The sequence below is a fragment of the Python bivittatus genome, unplaced genomic scaffold (genome assembly GCF_059951505.1).
Source record: "Python bivittatus isolate LINGU-HERP-01145 unplaced genomic scaffold, Pbiv_v1 ctg000350_np1212, whole genome shotgun sequence".
Classification (NCBI taxonomy): Eukaryota; Metazoa; Chordata; class Lepidosauria; order Squamata; family Pythonidae; genus Python; species Python bivittatus.
The window spans coordinates 3,588,746-3,609,244 of record NW_028277074.1 but is presented as its reverse complement, the minus strand read 5'-3'; the positions used below and the strand labels follow the sequence as shown (position 1 = coordinate 3,609,244).

The following is a 20,499-nucleotide window of genomic DNA, read 5'->3' as shown; positions in this document are numbered from 1 at the left end:
TTTCTCTGTATCTATATTGAAATATTTAGTAGTTTCTCAATCTTTCAATGATTTAAAGTTTTTCCTGGTAACTGAAACCCAGAGCTTCTCATGCAACATTTCTTAGCTTTTTAATTTTTTATGATTTTGGCACTTTTGAGGGATCTCGTAGAACTGTTTATAGTGGGCAATTGTCAGAAAAAGGCTGTTTATGCCAAAGAGGGTACACAGACCAGCAGAAACAGGAGGAAGATGTAAGGAAGCTGAGAGCTCAACAAAGTTGATGCTAACTCATTGCCATCTTCCCTCCAGCTCTTCTCTATATGCAAAGTTTATATACAGAAACTAAATACCATCATGTGGATACTTCTGTGAGTCTAATTTAATATTCAGTTAACTCATCTACTGAGGACAATAATGAGAAGTTCATTAGTATCTATCCCCAAGTCAATATACAAATGGATATTGAAAGTTTGGGGACTGATCTTTTAAAATATCATTGGGAATACCCATTAAGACTTCAGCAGTTCATTTGTAATAACTTTTGCAGTGACTGTGCACAAGAGGATGGTCACAGGGTATATAGTTACATAATCACAGATTGCGAAGATATATTGGATACTTTCTGGCTCAGTCTCTTGCTAGTAAAACTTGAGAGCCTTCTATGCCAGACTATTCCATGCCAGTCCCCATCTCAACTTTTTCCCCAGATAATGCCTTGCTCCACTTCTTGGCCCAGCCTTTCCTTGAACTAATAAGCCTTTAACAGGATAACACTAGGCGTTGCACCTCAGGATCATCAACCACCACTGCTCTACTAAAACAAGAAATCTTCAACAGCCAACACTGTCTAGTTCCATCTTAGGTGGCTAGCCATCACCTTCCTCCATCAAAATCCTCCTTCCACTTCCCACAGTTCCCCCTAGATTTTACCTTCCTTGGCCTGCTTAGAAGACCTCACCCACCCCCTTGTTTCCTGTCTTCTATGGGAATTTAAGCTAATTCAAACTGTCTGGTTATACTTAGCAGTATACTAAAATAAAGTGTGTGTTGGGGGTTCTAGATGGATACATTAAAAGATGCTAAGGGTCCCAGGCTGTCATAATAGTCTTTGCATGTTAAACTGGCTAGTGTGTTTTTACCAAATGTTGCCCTACTTATATGAATCCCTTTTACCAAATAACTATCTTTATTCCACACTTATCATTGTTGGATTGGAACAGATTCTCTTAGCATTCATATACTTCTGATATCTTTTTTACATTTAGATCTCTGTGGAGGAACTAGACCATAGCATCAGTGTGAAAATAGCCAAAGAAGCAGTGATGAACATCAATAACCCAAGGCCTCTTTTCAAGCTTTCCAATGGCTTTTTAGACACAAAAGTGTACATTGCAGGACTCCCTCGCAAAATGGACAACAGTCTCATTAAGCTGGTAATTTTTGCAGCATTTGGTGGGGCATCACATTACAGTTAACTTAGATATAGCAATTAATGTTTTGGGTTTTTTCCCTTTTAAAACTCTCATTGTTCTCATAGAAATATTATGTATATATTGTATAATATCAAGTTTAGGTACTTATTTTTAGAAGACAGAATGTAACACTAACCTATATATCTAATTTTCCTATGTGATATTTCAAGAATCTTCCCTAACCTGATGCTCTCCGTACTCCGTGTTGATGACAATTTCCAGAATTCTCACCAGCATGACCATTACTTACCTGAGAATTCTGGAAGTTATAGCCACAACACTTCTAGAAAGCACAAGACTAAGAAAGACTGAGAAGGGGCAGTAAATGTGTCAAGATGGTGAAATATCCATACACACACATACATATACCCACATAAACACATACATTATATATGTATACACACACACACACACAAAATTATAGAAGATAATTTTTCTAAAGATGAGTGGAGAATGTCTGACTATCTTAGAGCTAACTGCCTCCTAGGCTCACATGACTTCTATAGAATGAGCCCAAGCAATGATGAAAAACACTAGGCTTTTTTCCTCCCTCATCACATTGTTCCATGACTTTCTGTGCACAGGAATTGTCTATTAATCCATGCATAAAGAGAAGTGGAGTGATCTGTCCTGAAGGAATAAAATTTGGGGAAGTATCTATTGAGTTGCTAGAGCTTCAAAAAAGAGTTTTGTTTTGTTTTTACTAGCACTTATACTGAAAAAACTGATGCATTTTCATGAGCTAGAGTAGTATTTGACCTGCAGTAATTTGGAAGTAAATTATAGCTAGAAGCAGCAGCTTCAGTTTTAAGCATCCCAGGAGAAATAGTTATAAAAAGACAATGAGGATGGTTGTTATTAGAAATAAACTATTTTTGTCTCTTTAAAAAGACACTTTGCTGTGCAAAGTGTCATTCCAGGAAATCTATAAGCTTCCTACTTCATTGGAGAAAATAAAGGGCATAGCTGCTAATAACATAAAGAAAAGGCAGAAAAGATTAATAACAGTTTAATCCTGCCAGAAGTAACAGAGCAAATCATAAATAAATTTGATTGCACAACATATGAGATTTTATTATTGCTATTTTGAAAATGTAGGCATACTGAAAATTCATGGTTATCTACTGAGCTATCTGCCGTATGACATTTCTAACCTGGAGATAATTTGTTTTGAGTTTTCTTACACACACAGAACTGGGCATTAGCCAGTCCTAGGAAAGGCTGAAAAAATCCTGTGCGCATGACTTCCAACTATTCACTACCTGGCTGTGTGCCTGACATGTAGAAATCACCATCCAGCATAAAGAGATGTTTGATCCCAGCTGTCAGTTATGCCTGCAAGTGTAACATTGAAAGTAACACTTTTATGTCCCCTCCTACCTGCCCCTGGAACCCAATTAGGTCTTTTCATATTCCAAATTTTTGTGTGAGCCAATTGTTGCCTCAATGAACAAATGGTGCACATGGAAAATATTGAAACATGGCTTTATGGAATCCTAAACCAAGAAAATAAGTGATCCTTCTGAGAATGACATCTCCATAGGTTAGCACAGAGCTTGATCTGCAGAAGAGAGTGATATATGTAATTTCAGATAATCAGAGCTTTAAACATACACTGAGAGTTGATGTCATTTAGATGCTAAAACTTGACTTAGAAAGTCACCGTTCAAATTATATTTAAGTGTTGGTCATGTTATTTGATGTCAGGAAAAGAACCACAGTTCAGGCTCAGCACTCCACCCATAATATGAAGATAGAAATACATTTGGTTTATGGAGAGCTTTTTTAACGTTGCTTTGTGTTAGAGCTGTACCATTTAATAGTTTAATCAGTTAGATTAAATCAACAAAATATCTGTTAAAACAATTAAAAATGCAACCTGTTAGGGCAGAGTTTATTTATTTATTTATTTATTTATTTATTTATTTATTTATTTATTTATTATGTGTATATATGTAAAAAGGCAATGCAAAGTCTCTAAAAGAAATGTTTCCCAAACCCTGGAAGCACAACACACTTCTGTCGAATGCTTTGAATATCCCTGATAGATAACTTGGAAAAATAGCTTACTAGCTTTTTATTATGGTAGTAACAAACATATCAGTCTGGCTAGAAGAGAAGGGCTAAATTCCCATGTTTATTCTTTGCCTACCTAGTGCAATTTTCTGCTACAGGTAGTCCTGACTTAATATCCACTCATTCAGCAACTGCTCGAAGTTAGCGCAGAACAAGAGGTACTTAAAATGGATCCTTGTGGTTGCGGCTATCACAGCATCCCCACAATCACATGTTCGTGATTGGGTGCTCAGCAACCAACTCACAATTACGATATTGCAACATCCTGCAGTCACATGATCACCATTTGTGACTTTCACTGCCGCCTTCCAACAAGCAAAGTCAATAAGGAAGTCAGCAGGAGGTTGCAAATGACAATCGTGACCATGAGACACCATGACTGCAGGGGATTTGCCTAATGACAGCAACTGGGACTGTAGGAACTGCCAGCATATGTCAGTGCAGCCACATGATGTTGTGCCTTACAACTGCATCGCTTAGTGATAGAGTTCCCAAGCCCAATTACCATTGGTATGTGAGGACTTCCTGTTTCCACAAAGGAAAAGACTTTCTTTCCTGTAACTAGCATGTTTTTCTAGAAAGCTAGTCGATAGGTGATTTGTTCTTCCCAAGAAATTATTCATCCACCAGCATGGAAATTCCTTGTCATTTTTTGCATCAAGATAAATACAAAGTATCTTTTGGAAATTTGTGGAAATGAAGAACTAATAGAAATATGATTTGGAGAGAAAGTAATAGACACTAGCATAAATATTTAAGTATTTCCCCAGTATGGCATCTCTACTCGGAACTGGTGTAATGGAGTGCATCTTTACACCTACCATGTAGGTGCTATAAAATGCAAATGGTATCAACCAATCCAGTGCATATTCCAGCCTCGGATGAGGGATTTCCCAATGCAGATAATAACATCAGAAAATAAATTTCGCTAGAACAACTTAATTCACTCTCTGTTCTGTTTCACACATTACAGTAAAACATAATGTGACTAGCTGGCTTTTGGCTTATGGCTTAGTATATTGTATATACATTTTAATTTGAAAATCAAAGTTTATGGCATAGTAAATACTATGATATAGCAAAGTGTAGTTTAGTCAGTAAGCTATATTTAAACAAACCTTGGCTTAGCACAATATATGAATCCCCTTTTATAACTTTATAAAACTTTATAACTTTAATCTGTTTAGTCTACAGGTAGTCCTCATTTAGCAACTGCCTCATTTAGCAACTGTTTGCAGTTATAACAGTGTGGAAAAAGTAACTTTACAACCAATCCTCACGTTTATGACCTTTGTAGGCCTGTAAAGCAAAAGAAATCTGAAGTAAGATCATAAGCACAGTTGTGGTTTCACTTAGCAACCACTTCACTTAACAACTAAGTTTCCAATTCCAATTGTTGTTGCTTAACAAGGTCTACCTTTACCCTGTTCCTAAATTGCTTCCCATTAAAACAAACTAACAAATAAAACCCATTGGAATATGCTTTAAGGGCTCAGTTACAAGGATTTTTGTGTGATGTGTCATTTAAATCTATATTGTTAAATTTTGAATCCAGAAAGAAATAATAACTTGTTCTGCCATTACTTGACAATATTCTTGGAATGACATAATCAGTTCTGTAACTTTCTTTACAGATTAACCCCCGTTTGGATGGGTGCATTCGTGGTTGGAACTTGTTAAATCAGGGAACATCCGGTGTAAAAGATATAATTCAAGAGAAACAAAGCAAACATTGTTTAATAAGTGTTGGAAAGGGATCCTACTACCCTGGCACTGGCATGGCAAAGTTTCACATTCACTATGGTAAGCTTGTTTGTTTAATACAATTTCTATGCCGCCCCAGTCATAAACTCCAGAGTGTGTGTGTGTATGTGTGTAATCACAATCATAAGATCATAAAACTATTAAATACATGGCAACAACATCTCTCCAAAACTAAGTTTCAAAAGCCTGATGAAGAGGGTTGTTTTCATTTTCCTCTTAAATGTTAATAGCGAAGGTGTCATTTTACATTGGGACAAAGTATTCCATAAGGCCGGAGCAACCATGGGGCAGACACTTTTCCTGGTCTCCACTCTCTTAGCTTCATTAACTGATTGATTGATTGATTGATTGATTGATTGATTGATTGACTGATTATGTGCTGCAAGTCACTCTCGATTCTTAGTAACTACATAGATAGACTTCTCCAGGATCTTTAGCTTCATGGTAGATAGGAACCCATAGCATGCCTTCTCCATTCAAATATGTTGGGTGGGCAGATTCTGTTTGGAACAGACAGTCCCAAAGGTAGACAGAAGCCATTTTTTTTTTTTTGTGCCTTTGAGTCAATGTTGACTCCTGGCAACTGCCTGGACAAATTCCTGCAATTTTCTTGGCAAGATTTCAGAAGTGCCATTGCCTGCTTCCTAGGGCTGAGAGTGAGTGATTGGCCCAAGGTTAACCAGCTGGCTTCATGACTACAGTGGGACTAGAACTCATTGTCTCCTGGTTTCTAGCCTGGTGTCTTAACCACTGCATCAAACTGGCTCTTGCAGCTGTCATATTATACTCTAAATGTGGAGTCGTGTATTACTTCATCCCTTTCAAGCTGCAACATGTAAAAAGTACTTGCATGTTCTGTAGCTCCATGGCCTTGCCTTTGATTACTAGACATGTTCCTGGTTAAATCAAAATACATTTATGTTTAATAATTATTTTTATGAGCTTTGTGTCACTTCTTAAATATCAGAGGAGTACACATTTCAGGCTATAAAATTGTATCTTTAAAAAATCATATCACTAGTTAGAAACAAGATAACTAAAGACCTACTATCCTCCTCCTCGCTCCTACAACTGCAAACCGAAATATCCAAGTTTGTCCAATTAGACAATTTTGAGGGATGTCAGTGGTAGCAGCCATTAATCTAAGAACTACCTCTGAGAATATTCTTACCTGCTAGACATGTGTTCTGCCCAAAGATCCTTGTAGACCATAGTGGGAAGAATTTCTTCAAAAACAGGCCTAAACTGTTGTCATGATCTGTCTACCCAGGTTATTGGGTGAAAGCTGATTATATTGTGCTATGGAGCACCTCTTTTCCAAAAATATTGCAAATACACAAGCTGGCAAATAACAGAAATATTTCAAGTCTTATTTTGATTCTGTTTATCAGTTTGGGGCAGGGGAGAAAAATGTTTGAGGTGGCTCTACTGGAAAAAATAATCTTAAAAGTAGTATTACAGTAGATTTTTTAAATAAAAATGTGTTTGAAGAAAGACAAAACTCTGAATAAGTGTAACGATCTGCCACCTGCTGATCCCAAATCCAGTAACTTCCCTTGCAATCAATATTGATTCAAAAGAAAGTTCATTTATTGAGAACAAGTGTACAGTGCCAAATCCTTGCTAAGACTGAGCCTAAGCGCGCCAAAAGTTGTTTTTCTTACTTTTCCCTCCTGGACCCCCCTTCTGGTCTTCTGATTCCCTTGCTGGTACGACCTTGAGCCTCCCAGCGCCTGTGATAAGGAGCCATCTGCTTTTAACGGTTTCTCATTCCTTCTCTCCCCCCTTTTACAATGGCAGAACCGCAGCATGTAAAAAGCAATTTCTAAACTAGCCATCCTAACAATCTACGATTAAATCTTGTGAGGATTCTGACAGTAAGGTATCTGGAATTTAAGGGGTTTTTTTTGTGGGGGAATAAATGATTATTTTCTGACTGGCTAATACACTCCTTTCTCTTGCTTTCTGATTTATTTTAAAATAAAACAGATAATACTTCAAGCAACATGGAGGGTTGGTTAATAAATGTGACAATGGCTATCCGTCCATCCACAGGCATCGGAATAATGTTTGCCTTGGTTTCAGGTGAAACAGTTCCTCTTGCTTTGTCTATTGTGGATTCCAACATAACAAACGTACAGGTACTCTTTGCTCCCACTACATGCATGCTTGCTGGAGAACATTAACCTAGGTATCTAACACCTCCCTTACACGAAGGAGAAATGACTGTGAAACTTTTTAATCCCTTTGCTGTGGGAATTTGATGTCACTGGAATTCAGTGGAATTTTCCCTGAGTGGCTTAAAGCCACATAAGGAATTGAGAGGTAATTATATTTAGACATGTGTGTAATTAGTTTGATTTTGACAAGCATAAATTAATCATTTTCACCAACAACAGGGAGATTGATATAAATTTCTGATCCCCTCCCCCATCATGTCATTCAGCAATTTCTTGTTCAAAATAAATCTGTAGATCTCTGTAAAGAAAGATCTTCCTGACTTACTGTCTTTATCTGAGCAGAATTTTGATGAAATGATCATTAAAAGAAGCAGTGACTGAAGGAAGGGGGTCAAAAAAGTTAAGATGGCAGTCTCAGCAGCACAATTCGAAGCTCTGGCATTTATTTATTTATTTATTTACTTACTTACTTACTTACAATATTTATATGGCCGTAGTCTCACAAAGTGTGATTGTACATGCATGCAACATTGATGCATGTACAAAATGGACAGGACTTTGCTCATGCTGCCATCTTGACCTTTTTGATGCCTCTGATTAAAAGTAAGCCATCTGCTATAAGGCAATATAGTTATGGAAAAGTATTTCCTCATATCAGAAATTATTTTGTTTACATTTAGGAAATAGTTTGAAAAATGTTGGTGCTGATCATTTATTAAAGCTACCAGATGTGGGCTGCAAAAATGCTTTGTAGCTAATTATCTCTTATGATTATTGAAATGTTGCTAAGAAAAATAAGTTGATTTATATCAATTATGAATTTTATATTCATTGAATTATTTTCATTAGCATTTAAATATTCATTATTCTAGTATTTGTTCTTGCCGTTTTAGTGAGACACATTTTCTGTATTGTTTGATGATGCTATTGTATTCATTTTATAAGCTTTTAAAGCTTTTCTGTGAATTGGAAAATACAAACTGCAATTGACTGTCCCCTCTTGTTTTGCTTCTGAACCCCAGGAAATCATTGTATCTATTCAGAATGTCATTGTTGCCCACTTAGAGTCAAGAAGTTTCTGTACCTCAAGAAGAGTACTACTCGGACTCAGGATAAGTAGACAGATGCTTGAACTTACAGCTGATTCCTATTCATATATTACCTATTCAGGACACCATCTCTCTGTCCTTGAACAAGCAATTAAGGAATCTGTTGATACCTACTTAGGGGGCATTCCTGGTAAGCCTTGTTCTATTTTATTAACTTTCAGTAAATGCATAAAGGATTACAGTCATCCAGACATAAACATTTTAACTGTGGTTGTCTTTTCTTTTTCCCAAAATATGCGATTTCTAAAATTGCAAGAGTAGTTAAAATTGCATTAGCTTAACCTTTATAAAGAAGTTTTCTCAGAATCTGTTTTTGGACATGGCTCAAGAGAACCTTGGCTCTGTCCTCCTCTGCTCACTCTTTGCATTCCACTGACTATCAGTCTCATCAACACTACTTTGCAGTCCATCATTACTAAATTATTTATTGTGAAATCCTGAAAACTGTGTAAAAATCAGACCTGAAATTATAAAATTTCAGTTTTTCACCCAGACAGTAAAGGTATTTAATTGTGTGCAGAGCTCAGGTTAGTCTTGAGAAAATCAGCTAGGAAATCCTTCAATATAGAAGACTATATTGGCTAGAGTATATTGGCTCAGTATATCCAACATCTAGTGGCCCTATTAAAAGAAATGATCCCTTATACAAAGTTTAATAGTTCTGTATTAGTGGAAAGATGGGCTGATAATTATAATACATTATCAGAGAAGGGAGAGTAGAACTGCAGTAGCACATCTACACTTTGGGCCTTCCACAATCTATATGTAGTGGAGTTATCTAAAGAGAGGAGCCTATTTGATTTCTGTTGGCCTAAATTCTAAACCACTTAAGAAGCATATCCATCTAGAGCATGCTCTCCTCTTTAAATACTACCTCAAATGTCTATGATAAGGAGGTACCATTCTATGCTTTCTGTCAAACCAGCAAGTTTGACAAACAAATATTATTAATGTGAGTTAATAAGAAATATAGGTTCCATATTGCTCATCATTCCATCATTTAGCAATTGCAATGTGACATTAGGAATGTTTTGAAATCCATTTAATTACTGGGACTATAGTTGTATTACAATAATTAAAGAATTGTTTCAGATAAACTGGATTTGACTCACATAGTAAATATAATTTTTCTTTAAAAATTTTATCCTGTAAAATTGTGGTTTTTGAATTTGTTAATTTGTATTAACCATTTTATGCTTTATTCAGATGTTCCACTTGAGGCAACTCCAGTCACAGTTTTTTACAATGGCTGCATGGAGGTGAACATTAATGATAGGGAGTTGGATTTGGATGAAGCCTTTTCCAAACACAATGACATTAGATCCCATTCATGTCCACTTCTGTTGGACTCCTCTTCTGATTATTAAACTCTACAGAAAAATCCTGGTTGTTCTGCACAAAATGGATTGAGCTGTAAATGCTCTTTTATTTCTAATGATCTGTTTCAAGAACATACGTTGCAATGTACGTCTGACATGAATGGACAGAACCAAGATTAACATCCCATCAGAATAGTGTGCTGACATCATTTCAAGATTTTTAGTTGTATAGTTACCATATTTTGTATTTTACATGTGTTTTGGAAAAATAAAAACTGAAAACATCCATCTGCACTTAATTTATGTATTCTGGTTGTTAAAAACAGGATATTTCATTTTTTCTAAAGAACGGTATTATGCCAAGATCCTTCAAAAAGGATAGGATAGGATATCAACATCCTGTTCCTTAATCTTGCAACAGTGCTTCAAGGATAATAGTAAACTGCTGAAGAAACCAAAAGAACAAAGCATTTGTGAGACAATTCAAACAAATATGTGGCTTTAATTTATTATATTAAATGGATCTAATCTCAATCCTATATAGGCTTTTAGCTACAACAATTGCCTAACTACAATTTCTCCTTACTGAAAAATGTAACCTAATGTTCTATTTTGTAATGGAATAATTACTACTGATCGAAACAGATAACTTTATATTATTTATTAAAACGTAATATAAAGCGTAATCCAGTGAAAATGATATATCTGATTTATTGGGTTGATTGAAGATTTATGTGGATGTTTGTGATTTCTTTTTCTTGAAGGATCCCGGTACTGTACAATTCTAGGAAAAATGATGTTTCTGCAAGAAGCTGAGCATCACATAAGAATACAGACCAGAATTACAACCCCCTAGTTTTATTGTCTCTCAGGGTAGAGCATATAGCTTTGTGGTTGAATAAACATACTTTGTCAAGTGGAAGATTTATACATGATTTGAAAAAAAAGCCCTGTGCATACAACTTGTAAGTCTTAACAATGGCTGAGAATTATTTCTACTTTAGAAACTGGATGCCATTAGGATTTAAATATGCATTAAATAATTTTGTTAGGACAACTGAAATTGGCAAGGCCTAAGCATTTAAGATCATGATTCCCATGGATCAGTTGCATGCAAAAGTTGAATTTGTCAGAATGGTCCACTTTTCCTTAAGCCCTCAGAAAAAGAAATATACAGGTTATATTGCATTTTGTTATGCCCCAATATACAAGGTTATACATTAGTTCCATCCATTCAAATTGTATGTTTCAGTAAATCCCTAAATGAAGTGAAGCTGACACAATCTTTGCCTGTTACTGTACAAAGTTTATTTCTGCACATTTGAATGGCTACTGTCCACTTGTTTCTAGATTAAAAACAAGAAAAAGAGAATATGGAAGATGCAGATGTTTGGACACCAAGTTGATTCAGTGTTACTTTTTAAATTTGTAAAACCGCTTCCCAAAGTGATTGACTCAATAGATCAACTATTAGCTGCAGAGAATTTCACAGATGAACAAATATTCTTACCCTTCTAGCCTTGTAAACAGTATCTGTTATTCTGTCTACTTTCTACAGCCATAGATTCCTCTAAACAGCTGTCTGAACATTTGAAAGCAAAAATAATTCACTTTTACAAAGTAGGCAAAGCTATTTAAAAAATCTTTAAATACTTCCAGCTGTCAATTTCACTTCTGAACAAGTATAAAAAAATTGAAGTTTCATGAAACTGTTGAAATCAAGAAAAGATCTGGAAGACCAAGAAAAATACTTCTAGAACTGCCTGCAAACAGGTTATACCTGTAAAACAGAACTCACAGATAACTACAAGTGACCTGATGAAACATTTAGTGGACTGCATAGGAGAGTTGCAGAAGGAAACCTTTTTTTCGATCTCATCACAAAAGTCATTGTCTAAAATATGCAAAAGTCCTTGATAAGCCTGAAACATTTTGGAACAAACTACATTGGACTGATGAAACAAAAATTGAACTCTGGACAAAACCACACAAGTTATATGTGGAGAAAAAAAAAGGTGAAACATTTAAACAAAAAGCTCTTTCCTCAAAGACTATCAACTCTCTCATGCTTTTGACACCTAATTCAGCACATGCTTAAATATACTGTAAGTCCTTTTATCCAACAGTCGACTTCCAAAGGAATGCATTGCAGCCCATTAATCTTAAAGGGCATTCTTTATGTTTCTTTGTATTTCCTGTTGCAATAAGTTACCCATAGATTTTTATCTGTGCTTTGAACAATGCTTTTCTAATTGTTGGCCCCTTTTAATCATGGGTTAAATGCTTTGTTTTAATCACTTGGATCAGTGAATCTATGTTTCAAAGGAGATAATAAACTTATTACCAAGTACTGTTGACAAGAAAACTACATGGGTAAGCTTATCCATGTGTTACCCAGGGGTCAAGCTTGTAGGATGAGAGCTGTGTTAGTCTATGCAAAAAATCATGAATCTGGTAACACCTTTTCCAACTCACAAATATTATTAAAATATATAAGCTTTCATGAGCTGCAGCTCAGTTCATTAGGTGCACAGAGTGGCTAGGCTGATGTAGGATTTAAATTAAGGTGAGTTGGGGGGGGGAAGGTGGGGGCAAAGGGAGGGAAATATAGGTTATGCAGATGCAAGTTAGATGTAAAACAGATTACAAGAACCTTATCAACTGACAGATGTAATGTTGTTAATTGTGTTGTTGACAACTTCTGAAATTGCCTGAAACTGATGTACAACCATTTCTCACTTGATGGTGTTGTTAAAGTCTCATTTTCCTAAAACCGTCATTTTGAGGTCTGCTTTGGAGTTCCATAGAAGACTAAATGCTTGTCCTTGTTTTGGGTCCTGATTACCTTGTCCTTGTTTTGGGACAAGATATTAACTTGTCCTTGCTTTGGGTCTGTTTAATATATTGCAAATTTTCTCCTTCCTAATACAAAATCATTTATTGATGGTAAGTTGATGGAAAGGCACTAAAATGGAATTGAATATTTGAGAAAGAGTAGGGCTAGATGGCTAAATCCTGAACAGGAGCGCAACACGCTGCAAACTGTGTGTGGATGCTTACTAATTTATCAAGTGTCCTTTTCCCTTTTTAGGACCTGGAAAAATGAAGCAACACATTCCTTCATTTTTAGTCATTTTACAGAATACCTCAGATATATATGCAGGTTGGTACCCAATTTCTCTACTTCATTTGCTTCTGTTTCAAACGGGGCCACTCATGGAATTTAAGCTAGTAAGATCCACTGAGAATTTCTGAAATGGTGTACTGAAACCTGCCTTGCAGTTTCTCAACTTTTCTTCTACTTTACTGTCACAACATTTAAAAATTTATCTTGGTGATGTTTTTGAACCTTACTTAACCAATCCTGACAGACCTCAGAAAAGCTATGCAGTGCTGAAGCTAGCTAGTACTTTGATGGGAACCCACCAAGAAACCCAAAGCTGTAGGTTAAATTGAGACCTTGAAAAAACATCCCAAGAGAAAGAATGGTAAATCTTTTTTTATACTGCTGCCAAGAAAGCTACCATACCATACTCTATAAGGCTACCACTATTGTTATCTGTTTTATGTCATTCCATAACTCTGAGGGTCCTGTAGTGGCCTAACTTACCAATCTCAAAAGACTATGGAGTTCCCTCACAATGCTTCTTTGGATTTAACTGAAGCATGGAAAACCAGCAAAGCTGCAGTGCTGTAGATATGAATATACAGGGAAAGATAGGATATTCACAAGTGCAAACACTCCTGAGCTAATTCCTAACTGATAAGTGAAAATACACAACCCTCCAGCCATGAAACATTCACCAAAATTCTATTTGGTTTTGAAAGAAATTTGAAAAGCAACTTTTCTTCCATAATATTGAATGAGAGTTGGTAGAAAAAAGCCCAAAGAATTTTCCTACATGGCACTAATTTCAAGTGTTTTAAGTCCAAAAAGCAGGATTCAGCTCTATTTGTTGAAACAGCCTGAAATAGTGATGTCACTTTGACAGGAAAGCCTGTGTTAGTGTAAACCAGCTGCTAAAATTCTAACTTGAATATCACCAGGGAATTTTTTTTAAAATTCAGCTTTGAACTTTTTACAATACATAACTGAGAGTTATAAATCAAACCTCATGCAGTTTACAAGAGAAGAAAAGAACAGCTGCTGAACAACTTTTGACATCTTACTTGTACTATGAGACAAATTACTTGATACACATTTGCATGTGTCAATCTCAGTACAAGTGGACATTCCCTTTATATAGTCTAGTTGATTTTGCAGTGCCATCTATAAAGACTAGAGAAATACTTCTTCCTTTTTGTCCTCAATGATATAGTTCATTCTTTGAACTCTCCTACAATACTGAGTTGGAGTTTTTTATATTATTTGAATTATCTATTTGGTTCTGGATTGGCTGGGACATAATTCATTTGGATTTTTTTGAAGTAGAATTTCTCTGATCAGCCTTTTTTATTATTATTATTTCTAAGGCTGTAGTTCCATATAAAATTACTTTGTCATAAGACACGTTGAGTTCAGTCACAGGACTTTGAAATAAACATGAATAAGATCAGGATCTGCATTTTTTTACTTTCCCACACTTAGACAAAATATATCAGATATTTGGAGACATGGTTGACAAATATGATTTGCATGAAATACAGAGATTAAAATATTCACTCAGATGCAGTTAATTTCTGCCCTTAAAATGAATGAAAGAACTTTTTGAAGAGTGCAGGGCTGGAATGTTTGTGTAGAATGTCTCCATCACCACACCACACACACACACACACACACACACACACTTGCTTTTTACTGCAGACTTCATCAATGAATTTTTTTCATTGTTTTTAGTCCATTGAAATCAATAGCCCAGAGTGAGTAAATATGAAATGGTGAAATAATGACATCAACATTTAAATTATAAGTTTTGCAGACATGAATGAAAACTATTGATCCTTGATTATTTCAAATATTGAACTATACTTCAGATGGAAGTATTGATCCATGTGAGAGGGATCTAAGGCAATTACCACCCTTTAAAAATGCCGTGAGAGAATGCTTTTATAGTTATTTTTAACATAAAATATGAATTATCCATGGCTTTATAGTTCAAGATGGTTGATTGTGTCCATAGAGTTACATGGATAGACAGATGGACAGATAAGAAAGTCAGCTCAAGCCTGAATTAATAACACACTTTTTATTCTCACATAATCACTAGGATCACATGCACTATTCACAGTTCTAGGCAGAGCTCTTTAAAAAAACTCTAAACTTTAAATTGTTCAGAAGCAAATAACAAAGGTGGTCAGCAGCACTGCAACAGTTATGATGAAGAAAGGAACAGAAGGCTTTTGGCCTGAGGAAGAAACAACTGTGGAAGTTCATTCCTCAAATATCAAGGTTTTGACATAGTCTTGGAGAGAAACTCCTTGAAAGGAAAGCAATTTGGAAATGGAGCCATTTCTCTAGAATGGAATTCTTTCTCACAGAACGTTTTGTGAAGTGATTGAACATCCACTAGTGATAACACTTTAATTCTTCCTATGATGAGTTCTATCACCTCCCTCTTAACTATAGATAAGTTGAAGGAAAAAAAATGTGAAGTCTCACTTCCAGTACTGGTTAAGAAATTGTTTCCATTATTGTCACATTGGCCTTTGGAGAGAAAATTGCACATAAAAATGCTAAGAGCAGCATTCAATATTCAGTTAACTCCACTGAAGTTGATCTGATTTGATCTGAAGTTGGTCAACTTTGATCTGACACAATCTTTTGGGTTGGTTTGTTTTTGGAAAAAAGTTCACATGATCTCTAAATGGCATCCTGACAGCCATGCTCCAAACCCAAGCAAAACCAGGAAAAAATGGGCAGAGTGAAGACAAAAATTAAATTTAAGCCAAATAATAGTAGAATTGAGCTAAATTAAAAAGAGTTAATAGGATTCTTCCCAGTGTATTTAAGAACTTGTCATATTAAAAATTGTAATTCAGTGGTTCTGTTCAGATGAAGATCTTAGCTGCACCTTATTACTATTCAACTGGCGGGTATCATCATTAACATGCCTATCAATCTTATATGTTGATCCACTATTAGGCACAGTATCCAGCTTCTTGAGACTAACCACTAGTTCCTTTTAGATTACCAACAGTAAAGAAAGTAGCAAGTTTGGTTTGTTGAGCAGCCTGAATTGTCCCTGCTTATCTATCAAATTTGTTGTAGAGAAGCTAAAATTTCCCTCTGAAAGAAATGTAAGATGGATGTTGCATCTATCTTTCTTTCTATCTTTCTATCATTCTTTCTATCTACCTACCTACCTACCTCGGATCAGTTTTCCATTTAGGAAAGGGGAATAATAACAGTTTATATGCCATTTTGCACATGGACATTGACATCTACTTAAGTAGGTATACTGCACATAACTATTGGATCAAATGCTAAAAATGGCTACCTACACTATTATTAATGATACATCAGAGAGCTATACAATCAGTAATTCAATTCCATTATATAGCCATGCATACTTTAAAAAATACGGTGTTGTGCATTTGGAAACCAGAAGATGGAGCTGAACGACTGCAATAATTCAATACAAACGAAGCTAATAAGTTAAGAGTGATAATGTCACTAAATAGTTCCTCATCCATGTAGTGAAGCATATTTTCTTTTTAATGTAAAATCAGGATGTTAACATATTTCACAATGCATATAGTTCTTTTGATTCTAATTGATTTGGAAATTCATCCAGATTACCTTTAGGCTCCTTAATTTTAAGGTCATATCATTGAAAAGATGTTCTACCCAAGCCCCACTATGGGAGCTAGAGAAAATCATACTTGCGGGTACCTGTGCTTCATCTCATTGGTGTTTGTACAGGAAACCTCTCAAGAGGAAACAATTGGCACTAAGAAATAATTAACTTCTGAAATTATTTGATATCATATTTTAAGTTAAACAAATAGGTGTTTCTTTTCCATCTGAGTGGGAATGATTTAAAAAGTGCAGAAGAGATGTCGAGTAAATATGCTTAGCAATATGCAATTAGGTTGGTGCAGTTCACCAACTGCAACCTTATCTGAAAGAAGAAGACTTGGCTTCAGTTTCATTCATGCTTACTGTACCTATACTGGACTGCTGGAATTCTGACTACATGGACTGTGTATCAAAATTAATCTGAGAATTGCAGCTACTGCAGTTTCCACTTGTCAGAATGTTTGTTGGGGAGTTATGGCTTCATCATGTTCTCCTATTTTTATATGCAATCCTCTGGTTATGATTCCAAAAAGATGGTTCAGATTATGTAGGGTTGCTACTATAGCACCTGTCTGCAACTCTTTAAAGAACTGCTTCCTATCCTTAACCCTAGGATTTCCCTCAGTGGTTTTTGTGACATCCCTTTTCAGGGCTTGCTCCACAACTGTAAAATGATCTCTTCAAACTTACAACTTGTCCATTTCTCTAGATATATTTTAATCTAATGCTATTTTTATTATCTATTATTTTTAATTGTTTTGTTTTAATAATACCTTACTAACAGAATGAAAGTCATATGCTAATGACTCACAATCAATAGCATGGACTTACAGTTTAAACATTTTTCAATATTATATTATACACAATAATTGTTGATATGTACTTTCCAGTTTTGATTTCTAGCAACATTCACAGTATGTGGTAATGCACATAAGATGAGGACCCCATTGGGACCCTTTTTGGGCAGCTTTGTGAAACATGTCCGTTCTGCTGTAGATCTTGACCTATGCCTGCCCTTTGGAATTAAATTCCCCTTGAAAACTATGTTACTCCCACTTGGTTGGCATTCTGTAAAGCCTTGAAGACTTGGTTGTTCTCCCAGGGCTGGGGTGAGATGGGTGGGGCTGTGTTTGTTAATTTTTGTTTTCTCTGCATTTTGCATCAGGATCACATCTTGTTTTTGGTTTGTAGCATTTTTTAAATGTTATTATATGTGAACTTCCCAGAGTCAGCTGGAGTCAGGCGGTGACTAAATTGAAATTGATCAATCTGTCACCTCACTAGGCAGAACAGACCAAGAAATCAACTCCGCAAGATGGCTAAAACTACTTTTATTGAGATTGGCTTTAGTAACAGAATCTTGCAAATCTATTGTGTTGTACCTCCTCCTTCTTCTTATAGTTCAATGAATCATGGAAGTGTCTGTCTGAATTGCTTCCAAATGTTATCTGGATGTTCTGGACTTACATGGTTTACCTCCCCCTCACTTGTTACCTTGGCAACAGAGCTTACATATTTCTGTCAAGGTCATTTTCCTTACTCTTTACACAATCATCATTAAATAAATAAATGCCAGCACTGGGTGCTCTTATATACTCATGTTAGAAGCCATGTGTCCCAACGTAGTATAAATGGAATATAATACTTTTATTTCCCCCAACTTCAAATTCTGTTCAGGATATTTTGGCCATCTTCAACAGGCAGCAGCAGAAGTAAGCGCTAATCTCTCTAGCTAAAAGTCTGCATATGTTGCCTACTAACAGAGACAAATCCAGAAAAGGAGCTAATAATTTGTGTTGGTGCAGGCTGGGTGACAGCAGAAGGATAACTTGTTAGCAGAAATTGGAAAAAAATGTTCAAAGAATAAAAGCACGCTATTCTTCCATTTCAGCAACTCATGCCAACTTTCTAATAATATGTTTATGGATAACAGATTGCTCAACTGAACCTTCCATCCCTTCAGTGTAGTAACATATGTTCACATCAACACCTATCTTTCTTTTATACATTTTAAATTTCTTATGCCCACTTATAATGTGAAAGATCTGGCTGGCAGGTCCATCATTGTTCTGGTGAGCTGACCTGGACTCTTCTTACCTCTAACTGCAGTGCTGTCATAGTGGTGATACCCAACTGGCAGCTCTTAGTTGAGGTTTGAAAACTGTGCCACATCCATTACAATAGGAATACAAGAAGATCTCTATTGGACCAAGCCAAAAGTTTATCTATTCCAGAATTCAGTGTCACGCGGTTGCCAGCTGGATGCCTCCAGGATTTCACAAGTTAAACCATGAAGGCAACAGCCCTTTTTCCACAGTCCTTATTCCACAGTCCTTATTCCTAAGCAAATGGAAAGCTGGTTTTGATACTAGAACATACAGCTATCAAGACTAACAGTGTTGATAGCTTTACTCTCTGGGAACATTAAACTGGTGATAATCAGAAATCAATCATATATTATTTTCTACTTCCAAGTGTTGCCACCAAACTACTAAAATGATCAGAACATTCGGAAGACAAAGATAGTTGTTTTGATATCAGCAGTATTTCACAATCTAACTATTAATTTCAACTGAACTGTGTCAGGCTTCTCTTCAACCAATACTGGAACTAGAACCTTTGCAAGCAATGATTCAAGGACACAGCTCTAGATATGCCCATTTTATTTCAAGAACTAGAGAGGGCATTAATGAAGACATGCAAGAACTGCAGAGTATTAAATGCAAGCCCTACCTGTAGCAGAATCAAATTTCAAATCTTAAATTTTTCTCCTGCCCATGCAGCTGAGGGCTTCTCATTTTGGGGCAGGAGGAATGATTGACACTTGTTTATGGTTATGCTAATAAACCAGACTAGTTTCAGGATCTTGGCTTCTGAACTTGCCTGATATAGTCCTGACAGCTGGATTCATTTAAATACATTTTTTCTTTGTTCATCGTATAGCCAAAATATGCAACTAACTTCTCCCCCTTTTCTCCCCCAGACAGTGTGGGTTGGGGTTTTAGAAGTTTTGTGCCAGTAGCCAGTCATGAAGCAAAATGTTTGTGAAGCACAACGTGCTGCAGAAAGGTAGTTTTCAGGGCAATATGCGCCCTCAGATGATACTTGTAAAATCAATATGTTTTTCTCTTTTGCATGTAGAGACTGCTGTGCATGAAGGAAGGTCCACTATAGCAGATGTGGGGGCACATCTGTGGTTTCATCAGCAATTTTTGCAGCTTTCTGTTCATTACATCTGTGCCTTAACCTCATGGGAAGGAAGTTTTCATGAATTCCAATCATGCCAATAGGTACATCCTGATAATAGGGGCTTACAGCTACTTGCTGATGCAACACTGGAGGAGAGAGATCAATGTCTCATTTCGCACTTTGCCATTGAGTTCATCATGTGGAAAAGGTGACAAAGCCATTGGTGTTACTGGTGTCACAAAATTTTCAAAGCTTCTCCCTGAGTGAGATGCCAATAACCACAATAGTTCCTCTGCCCCTGTCATCTTTCCTGCTTCTCTTCCACTCTCATCATCTTACAGGATGAGAGATAATTATCCAAAGGTAATTAATTATACCAAGTCATAGAAATAAGGCTCCTGATGGCTAGTATTCATGAGAGGAATAAGTTACCTCCAGGCTAGGAAGCAGTTTATCTGTAAGAATCACTTTCCAGTGAGAAAAATCAGTAAAGAGGTATTATCTTCATGTTGTGAGTATCACTGTTTTTGGAAACATCTAGCTGGTAACTCTACAAACAGTAATTTGTGTTGGTAATTTTTCACTAAATAGTCCTTTGGTCTAATCTCAGTATGATATCTTATGATCTTAGGCTGAGGATGGACTTCCAGTTGAGTCAAGCCCCTGAAA

General features: G+C 36.1%; 1 protein-coding gene across 3 annotated transcripts in view; it reads left to right on the top strand.

Annotated features, from left to right (window-relative positions):
- The window catches only part of PROS1 (protein S), a 39,700-nt gene extending 29,499 nt beyond the window's left edge, over positions 1 to 10,201 (top strand). For all 3 annotated transcript variants that reach the window (XM_025163915.2, XM_007423927.4, XM_007423928.4), the window contains 5 exons: positions 1,248 to 1,415; positions 5,165 to 5,333; positions 7,284 to 7,435; positions 8,497 to 8,713; positions 9,790 to 10,201. In XM_025163915.2, the coding sequence (XP_025019683.1) occupies positions 1,248 to 1,415; positions 5,165 to 5,333; positions 7,284 to 7,435; positions 8,497 to 8,713; positions 9,790 to 9,950 (867 nt within the window). In that variant the 3' untranslated portion in view covers positions 9,951 to 10,201. The remainder of the gene's footprint in view (positions 1 to 1,247; positions 1,416 to 5,164; positions 5,334 to 7,283; positions 7,436 to 8,496; positions 8,714 to 9,789) is intronic.
- Positions 10,202 to 20,499: the final 10,298 nt, after the last annotated feature.